We start from the raw sequence: 9,994 nt of genomic DNA, 5'->3' as shown, positions 1-9,994 counted from the left end.
GGCAAACTGTATGAATTTTCATTCCAGGAGAATGCTTATATCCCTCCAGTATAAAAACATCAGGAATTTTGTTGTATCTAACCTTACTAACTGTCAAAAAGCATTTGTGTAGCCGGTCACAAATGTGGCTATAGTATTTGACACAACTTTACCTTTGCTGTCCTCACCTCTAAAACTGTCAGGAGCTGTCAAGGAGGACAAAAGGCTGTGAGAAACATCTTCAAAAAGTGAACAAAGAGAAAAATTGCTGTGGATTACACTTAATGCCTCATCTTCAAAAGCAATCCTAGCGTTCTACAGAGCGAATTGAATAACTTAAACCTTTTGAGAATTGGAAAAGAGATAATTATCTCTACATTAGATGTACAGGAAGAAAAACTGCAGCAGAATTACTTGCTGTAACTGTTGAGTCCTATTGTTTGAGATGTTTCTAATTATAAAGCACTGGAAACTGTAGGAACCAGCAAAGATGTACTTGGAGCTTTTCTGCCTGGATTCAGTTGTCTAAGGCTGTGAACTTCAGATAGGATTTCTGATCTGAAACTCCAAATTGACATGAGTATCAGAAAGGGGAAAAAAAAAAAAAGGCTCTGAGAGGCAAAATAAAAGGAAATATTATTTAAAATAAAACCCAGTTTACCTTTTTAAGTTTTCTTCTCTCCCTCCATGTTTGGAGAGCATCTCAGAGATCTGCACACAGCTGTCAAAATTCTTTTAGAAGAAGCTGTATGGAAATACCTAGAAGAGGCCTCAAGTCATGGCTGCTGAGGGTGAAGCATTAATGCTCTGAGGTTAAATCATCTGCTCAAAGGCCTGCCTCTGCACCTTCTGCTGGCGTGGCTGCCACAGGAAAGCTTGTGAGGATCCTGTGTCTAATTCTGGTACAGCTGAGCTGTTGCGCTCATGTTGTGGAATCTGTGATAGTCGCTATTGATCTGTGGAACAAGTGCTTTGCTAGCCTCCGATTTTTGGGTTCTCAACACTGAGACTCTTGGAAGTTTTTATGAGGGTGTTGCTGTTGGTAGGTAGCCTATCGATGTGCACATCATTGCTCTGTGTAGAGTCACTGCTGACAGCCAAACCACTGCCCTATTTATAGAATCATAGAATGCCTTGAGTTGGAAGGGAGCTCAAAAGGTCATCTAGTCCAGTCCCCCTGCAGTAAGCAGGGACATCTCCAACTGGATCAGGTTGCTCAGAGCCCCAGCGAGCCCGACTTTGAATGTCTCCAGGGATGGTGCCTCCACCACTTCTCTGGGCAGCCTGTTCCAGTGATTCAGCAGCTCTTTGGAAGTCGTGCTTTCAAGCAGAGAGAAGCGTATTCTAAGAAAGCTGCAGGACTGTATTCAGTGTGTGGAGCTGCTGGCTCTACTTTTCAAATGCACTGTTCTTTACTACCTGACAAAACATGGGAAAAGCTCCCCATGAAAACGTCTGTAGGAGCAATCATATATGATTACAGCTTCAGTGGAGTAGAAACTTTGTCTCTTCTTCGTCGAGGAAGCACAGGAACATTTTTTCACGTAATGTACCCATTTGGGATTTGAGAATAGGTATCTCTGTCCACCTCCACAGGGGCAATGCGAATGTACATGTCTCTCGCTCCTAGATGCACCACTCACTGACACTGAGGTGTGCCTGTTCTTTTGAGGTTTGTCTCTGTTGTCCAAGGATGCATTGGGACAAGGGTTCAGTTGTCCTATACCAGAAAAATGAAACAGTCAGAGGCACTGGAGGTTTCCAGCTCTCCCAGCTGTTCAGAATAGTATAGTATCTGTGGTTTAAGTTCCTGGTGGAGGTTTTGCACAGCTCGTTGCAGTAGGGCACTGCAGAGAGCACAGTGAATTCCTTTTACATGGGCAGCATCCTGGAGCCTGCCTGGATGTCTTCTGTGGTGAACTTAGGCTGGCTGTAGTTTCATAGTAGATGGAATTAGGTTTAGAAGTCAAATCCCTGTAACAGTAATGAAGATAGTTCATAAATGTCTTAGTTGCATCTCTCATATATGCAGCTCTGTGAAAACTTCAATTTTTGGTTAGGAATTCACAGTCTCATTTTATATTTTGGAGACAGGAAAAAAGTGCTTTTATGTCTGGCTTCCTTTAGTGCAATTCAGCTGTATTCAAAGCTGTCATGGCCAAATACACTCACAGGGTGCTGCATTGCAATAGGATATATGTGATGTGATCTCTACTGGTGTCACACTAGCTTATCAGTGTTGTTGACAGAAGTCCAGTTCACTGGTTGTACTTATTTTAGGTGGCACCTGATGCTGTAATTTGGAGCATGGCTAATGAATCAGTTATATGCCAGAAGGTCCTGTCCTTCACCCTGGGTTCCATACAGAGATCTGTGTCTGTTTCTTGGACCTCTTGTTTTAAGGAGTTAACCAAAATACTAAAATAGAAGGCAAGGTACATTGCCTTCAGGATTGTAGGGTAAAGTCTAGCTGGGTAGGGCTCAGAAAAGACTGCTTTCTGGTGCCTTGTTCCTTTTCAGCAAACACCTCATCGATCTGCCCCACCTCATTCATAGTCTCTTTCAATCCAGACCCAGAAGGAGAAGGGATACTTCAGTGAACTCTGGTTGTTTGCGTCTTCCCATGCTATGTTTAAAACATCAATATTGCCTTTGAAGGTGCTGTCAAGAGTCATGAATTTCCTGCTCCATTCAAACAAAGTGGCAAAAAATCCCCAAAAAAGTTTTACCTGATATTTCCTTCCTTTTTTTTAACCACCATTCCCTTTGGGAATTGGCTACCCTGCCTTTAGGGTAGCTGTACTGAAGTTGTTTTAAGAGCATCTGAATAGATACTGAGACATGAACATTGTTTCTAGGAACTTTTCTTATCCTGTTTGGGACTTCACTGCCCATTTTCATTTTTGTCATTCTTATATTCCATCTAAAAGTCTTTAGGTAAAATTTTGCAAATGCTCAGTTATTACTGTTGATACATTTAGCAGAAAAGCAAATGCAAGAATTCTGAGTAGTAGTTTAAAGCCTTTACCAGATGTTTGTGTGAGACAGGATTCACAGTTCTTCACGAAAATAACAAGTTGCAATGTAGTGCAGGGAAAAGCAGAAAAAAAGAAATCTGTGAATCTCTTTTGCAATTATATAATGAAATGTGTGGAAGTGTGCTTGTGCAATTGAAAAAGTACACATTAATCAGAACCATGGTTTTGAATTTTTTCTTATTTGGGATACAATTGGTATGATTCATTAATGACTGAAATGCCTGGAAGGGAGTATTCATAAACTTACTCTGATTATTTTAATATGTGCAACAGTATGTATTTAATACGTGCTCCAACTAATTCTGGATGACAATAAATTCCCTTGGCCACGTATATTTTGTAGCATATTTTGTGAGCAACTGTCAGGACAGTACTTAAGTCATCAATTTACAAGAGTCTTGCCTACTGAAGGACAAATAAGATTTAAAAATAGTTATTCATGTCACTGGTAGTTCACAAGTATAAAACCAGTGGGCTTCAGTTTTCCTAAATTAATTGAGTCCCAAGGGGAATATGGTGGCTATTGGGAGATGGTTCATTTTCATCGGCCAAAGAATTTTGCTTATGTGGTGGAAGAGCAGTTCATTCATATGAATATTAAAGTGTGTTGCCAGGATTTTCTGGTTTAGTAAGAGTCAATGTTTGAATCTTTAGATTGTTGAATTAAATTTGCTCAGCAATCTGTTGTCCTATGTAGAGAGCTATTTAAGTCAAATGGTAATCAAAATCCTTTGTCTTGTAAATCGCTACAGTTTAAAGCAATCACGAAACTGTCTGACTCTCATTTACTTCAGTGAAGTGGATCATAGGAGTAACTAGACAGCAATGAATGAAAGAAAATTTTGTCTGCCTCATAGGCTGTTGTCCACCTTCCCTCCTCAGTCAGCCTCAGCTGATGTACATCATGCACTAAAGCTACAATTATTGAAGAGTTACAGGATGAAGTTAGTAGGATTCTTGTAAAACAAATCCCTTTTTTGCCCTGATGGTTTCCAACCTGCGTGTAATGCTGTTTTGTCAGGACTATTTCTTATACATCTATAACAAATGCTGCCATTGCCTGTTTTTATCCACCTAGTTAACTAGTATTCATGGTATTAGAGTTTATTGCTAATAGGAGGAAAAGGGATGGAACAGGCCTTTGTTGATATATTAATTTATGTATTCAATATATGGGGGCCCTTAATGGAAGAGTACAGGAAGTTCTTGGTTTTTTTGAATATGGTAGGAAAAATATCTCAAAAGCTGCTTGTTTCTTTCGTCTGCCTCCAGTCTCTCTCTGGTGAAAGCTTTCTGTCAAAGCTCTCTTAACTTTCTGTAGCACTGTATTAGCAGTGTCATTGTGCTTATTTGACATCTCTGTGATATTTGCAGCTGAGACCATGTGTAAAAGCAACATCAAAGCCCATCTCTCAGTTATTCACTTACATCTCTGTAGAAGCACTTGAAGGTCTTATTTTCTGTTGTTCTAGCAATGTTATTGAACAAAAGGACCTAAAATTGTTCCAGTTTTTTGGTGTCAGGGGTACCATCATAGGTTGTTATTCAAAGGGAAGATATGACCTTAGCTCCATCAGATCATTACTTACCTCAGCTCCATTCTGGTCACTTCCAGATGGAGGTCTAGGGCTGTTCCTGCTGTAAGGGTTGTCTTTTTCTTTGTGAAAAAAAATCAGTTTACTTTTAAGAGAAATCATGCTCTTTTTTTCTGTCTTGGGGAAAATTACCTCTTACATCCTCTAGTTTTGAAGGTGGCTGTGTATCCCATAGGGCTTTTGGAAATAGTCCTCAACCATTGCTTAAAATGTATGTACATACTTGAATAATGAGAATCTTAGGTTTTCTCTATTCTTTTGCCTATTTACTAATGAACCTTTCCTCATAGCTTAAATTTGTCATAATTCTCTAGGAAATATTTTTGTGTGCCCAAATAGAGTGTGTGTTTGTGTTCCGGCAACAGGATAGAAATGAAAATAAGCTCTGTAGAGCCAGTTGTCTACAGCCAGTTGCAAAGACAGGTAGTCCTTGCCTGACATTTCCAGTGCAACTTCACTCCAGTTCTTCAGTTGTCTGGGCTTTTGACCAGGAATAGTTAAGAAGGAGGAGCCAAGACTAATATAAATCTTCATCTCTCAGGCAGGGAAGACTTAGTATCTGGAGCTGCTTCTTTGTAATCAATAGAATATTTATAGGAGGCATTAAAAAAAAAAAAAAATGGGTGGCAGTAACATCAGAGTTGTCTGAGTGGCAACTGTTGTGAGTGCTCTTTGTTTAACTGAGATTGATATTGTCTTCCTCTTGACAATATTTATTGGATCCAGTCTCTTGGATGAATTAGATATTTAGATGCCATGATTCATGAATCCCAAGAAAATGCAGGCATTGTTGATCTCTGCCAAGACAGCATTGCTTAAAGTAAATTTACTGGTGCTAGGAAGATCTCAAGTGTCTTCAGCAGTTAGCCGAATTTCTTCATGCATCATTTTCTTGTACTTAGTCTTCAGAAGAACTGATGAGTCGTGAATTTGTGCACCCTCAGGGAAAGTGCTGTCTTTTTGTAAAGGTGGTTGGGGCGAGATGATATAAGCAAGCTACTTGCTTTTAGTGTATAGAAATAGATATTACCATTTTGAGCTAGACACTAAATTAAACATGATGGTGATTTGCAGCCTTGAATTCCTCTAGGGATATCCAGGTTGTGCTTTCGTTTTGTGTTGGGGGGTAAAAAACCAAAGTAAAACAAAACACTCCACCCAAAGAGAGGCTCACAACGGGGTCTGTTATGTGTCTTTTATCCCATCAACTAGATGTCATTGTTTTTTGTATATATATATTACCGTGCTCAGGGGCATGTAAGGTGCTCAAAATGGGAAAGACAATATAAGTCTTTATCCTATGAAACTGAAATAAAAAAAAAAAAAAGGCAAAATAAATTTAGAATCACAGACTTAAAAGACAGTATTATTGTAACTGTAGAATTTTTAATACAGCATGCTCTATGTTTGAAAGTGGAAGCTAAGAGAAATTTACCTGGGTAGCAGTTTATCTCAATAACATACAAAGCTTTATAACCAACTTAAAAGAAAAGAATAATTAAAGGTTTAGAGATAAATGATATAAAATGCCATGCGCTTACCAGAGGTAAATTGGTGTGGAACAACATTAGAGCATTCTTTGTAAAATAAACTGTGTTTGCAGATGGGAGATTTGGTAGCTTTTATCTGTCTGCTGTTCAGTAAAGCATTTGTTATTGAACTCATACCACAAAAATAATAATGAAACTGAATAATATGTTCTTTAATGCTTTAATCTTTTCCAGTTGGATAAGAAAGCAGCTAGAGAAGTAGCAGCAAGTTGTGCTATGTACTGAGTATTTATACTTGACAGCAAGAGAAGAAAGGTTTGTGTATGTCAATCAGGGGACACAGTACTTAAGGGTAGTCCAGTCTGTCTCTGCAGGTGTGCTGGGTCTGGTCTGGGTCTGTCCTGCCTCCTTCAGCAGTAGCAGCCTTCCATCCTGCAGGGAGGGAGAGGGTAGACATCTAGGAAATAGTCTGGGACATTTGCTTCTGCCAGAGGGCTCAGTAGTGTGAAGGAGCAGTAAGGACTATGGGGGGAATAAGAAGGTGCCTGCAGTTGTGTCTTTACTTCACAGAGGTTTTTGTGGTCTCTCATCTCTCCTTCTCATTGCTGATGTGGTAGCAGCAGCTGACTTGGCTTAGTTTAGCCTGTGGACAGGAGCGAGCAGATGCACTAATTACTGCCTGTTTTACTAGGGAATAGGTATTGGGCAGGATGAAAGCATATATGGAGCCTGAAGGACCCTGCTGGTCATAGAATCATAGAAGGTCTGGGCTGGAAGGGACCTCCAAAGGTCATCTAGTCCAACCCCCCTGCTATAAGCAGGGACATCTCCAACTAGATCACGCTATTCAGAGCCTCATCAAGCCTGACCTTGAATGTCTCCAGGGGTGGGGCCTCCACCACCACTCTGGGCAACCTATTCCACTGGTCAGTGAATCAGAGTGACTTCTAGGCAGCTATGTAGAAATAAATCTAAGAAAGATCTTTTCAGTCCATGAGTAGGAAAAAATTGCACCTTCACACTCCAGTCTGACATACAGGCTTCAGGGTCACCAAAGATGGCTGGGAGGAGCTCATGTAGTATAATTCCTTGGAGATCTCACGTCCTCACTCCACAAATTCAGCAAAGCTGTACTTAAGCCAGTAGGTTGCACATTTCTTTCAGTGAGTGCCATGATAGCTACTGCTGGCATTTCTGGCTTTTCCAGCATCATTCACCAAAGTATTCTGGTTTTCAGAATATTTAGTAGGCTGGCTGCAGGTTATTTGTTTCTCCATCTCCATACTCTGTGTGGGATGTAGGTGCGGTATTGCAGTTCTTTCCCAGATATTGAAATATCTTGATTTAATTTTCATTATTTTTGTTTTTCCTGTTCTGAATCTTTACTTAACAAACAAAACAAAAATGTTCATTCCTTTTGAATTTTAGCTTGGTTTTTGTAAAGATTTTTGGTGCATGCAGTGAAACATGTTGCAAATAGGCCTGCCGCTATTATATAGCATGCTGTCTGTCAGAATGTTTTTCAGCAAAAACTCTGCATAAAAGTAATGAAATACTGTAATGTAAAAGGCCCCTTGCAACAATGAAGCTAAGTGGTGGTCCTAGCAGAGAGCATCATGTTTAGAAGAGTGGAGAGAGGCATGAACAAGATCATCAAGGGGTAAGGGCAGAGCGAAAACTTGAGATGAGGCTCACAGAGCAAATAACTGTAATAATACATATCAAACCCGACAACTTGGAGGTAGGAGAAATAGTGCAGCATAAACATGAGGAAAGATAAATGACAACTATCAAATTAACAAAGGGAGCAACTTGACAGTAAGAGAAGGGGGCACTAGTGCTCTTTGTGTAAAAGTGAAACTTTTCAATTAACATTGATGAGTTAGGTGTGGAAGTCAGGTTGGACTAAATGGGCAAAAGTGACGTGAATTAAAAGGCAAAAATACTGTTGTGGTTTGTTGGTTGGGTTGTGGTTTTTTTTAAAAAACAAAACAAAACAGAACAGTTTGAGGATACCTGTAATAATTATCTGCTTTAGTCCTGTATTGTCAAATGTGCCAGTCACTTGGGCAAGAGAGCTGTTACTTGACATGAAAACTGTAAACTAGTGAAACAAACAGTGAAACAAAAACTAAGGTGCAGTTTTCATAATTACAGGGTGTAGTGAATTGTGCAATTCATGAAGGAATTAAACTCACAAGTTTTGGATAACCATTATTAAAGAAAAATTTAACACATTCTGATAAATTAATTCTAAACAAATAATTGATAAGTAAAGATTTTTATAATGATTTCCTGAGGAAACAAGGCTCATAGGAATGTGCTGCTTGATTTTTCTCATCAGTCCTCTACTAGTAACTTTTGAATCTGATAGCCAGTTTCAAATCACTTGGAAAAAAGTGGAAGGTCAAAAATACCTTCAAATTTGCTTTAAAATTGGTGGCTGGGTGTAGGAAACCAAATTAGAATGCTCGAGGCAAGCAGAACATGGACAATATATATTCATTTTGGCAGCAGCCAGGTTGACAGTCCACACATCCTTCCCAGCTACTGGCACAGCGTTGCTCTCTCTTGCTCTGTGTCCTGAGGAGCATGGGAGGAGAGCAGAAACAAAGGTATGGCCAAAAGTTTAGGGACAGATGAGGCAGCTCCTTAACAGTGAACAAGGCTCTGTTGTTTTCTTGTTTCTGATAGTATGGTTTTTACAGTCTAATTTTCTAATGGCTTTTACTTGAGAATCCATGAAGAAGAGCAGGGGTTTTATTTCAACTATACCACTAAGAAAACTCAAGAGATTAAATATTTTTTTGACATTTGATAGATTTGAGAGCTGAAAATATGCTTTTATCTTTAATGAAACTGTGTACTGTTTGAACTATTATCAGTTTGAATGTTTTCAGAGTTTAATTAGCAATGTCTGAGCATTGCTGTGAAACACAAGTCTTACTTCTGTTTGCTCTTTACAGATATATTGCTTATATGCTCTAAATTTGTTCTGTATGCATTAAAAGCATACAATCTGTGACTGTTAATTTAACCTTAATTCTATGTTATCTCTGTATTTTCTTAAAATATACTATGAGATCCACCAAAATACAATATTAAATCCATCTTCTTCAATAAATCAGTTAGCAGGTGGGATTTTCCAGTGGCATCAATACCCATATCTCAAGTAGCCTAAGTACTGTCATCACAAAATCTCTATTTACTTCTCTTAATGAAGGCTCAGGCTTTAAATATGAAGATCCTGTTACCTAGTTCTACAAATTCCCAACTAGAAAATGGTAACTCTTGCCAAACTAGAAAGAATAGGAAGATTTTCTGAGAGATCCTGTTTTATTTATATTTCAGCCAGTAGCATTAATAACTGCAAAAATTAAAAAATTTTCATTCTTTCACTGTCTTAAAATCTTATAAGTAAATAGAAGAGTGCTTAAAAAAGATGGATCATAATCATCTTTGTGTGTAAATATATACATTTAGTGTCTTCTTTGGGAGAGGTAGCATTGAAAAACTCCTCTGGATTGTCTAGTTCACTTGCTTACCACAGGTAAATTAGCAAGTGCGTTCAATGTTACACTCTGAAAATATTGAACTCTAAAATATGTATCTGTTATTACTTCATAAAAAGAACTAAAAATTGGTGGGGACTTTAATGAAAAATATGGTTTGTTTTTTTAGAATTGTTAAACTCTGAGTTATGATTTAAAGCAGTTGTACCCTTTTGGAACATGAGTACTGTGAAGGCAGAACTATCCAGATGTTGCAAGCTTTGTTTTAGTAGATACTGTGGAAGATCTTTCAAAACTGTTAATGTCTAAATTATTTTTAGGAAGAGGAGTAATTGTTTTGTTTGGAAGGGTGTACACAGAATCATAGAATCACCATGGTT

General features: G+C 38.6%; 1 protein-coding gene across 1 annotated transcript in view; it reads left to right on the top strand.

Annotated features, from left to right (window-relative positions):
• The window catches only part of MEI4 (meiosis-specific 4 homolog (S. cerevisiae)), a gene marked incomplete at both ends in the record, with an annotated part of 18,617 nt that extends 14,883 nt beyond the window's left edge, over positions 1–3,734 (top strand). The window contains one exon of the mRNA XM_008944838.1: positions 3,672–3,734. Coding sequence (XP_008943086.1) covers positions 3,672–3,734 — 63 coding nt within the window. The remainder of the gene's footprint in view (positions 1–3,671) is intronic.
• Positions 3,735–9,994: the final 6,260 nt, after the last annotated feature.

The sequence above is a fragment of the Merops nubicus genome, unplaced genomic scaffold (assembly GCF_000691845.1).
Source record: "Merops nubicus isolate BGI_N331 unplaced genomic scaffold, ASM69184v1 scaffold21257, whole genome shotgun sequence".
Classification (NCBI taxonomy): domain Eukaryota; kingdom Metazoa; phylum Chordata; class Aves; order Coraciiformes; family Meropidae; genus Merops; species Merops nubicus.
The sequence above is the reverse complement of the archived record's forward strand: the minus strand, read 5'-3'. Positions and strand labels throughout refer to the sequence as shown.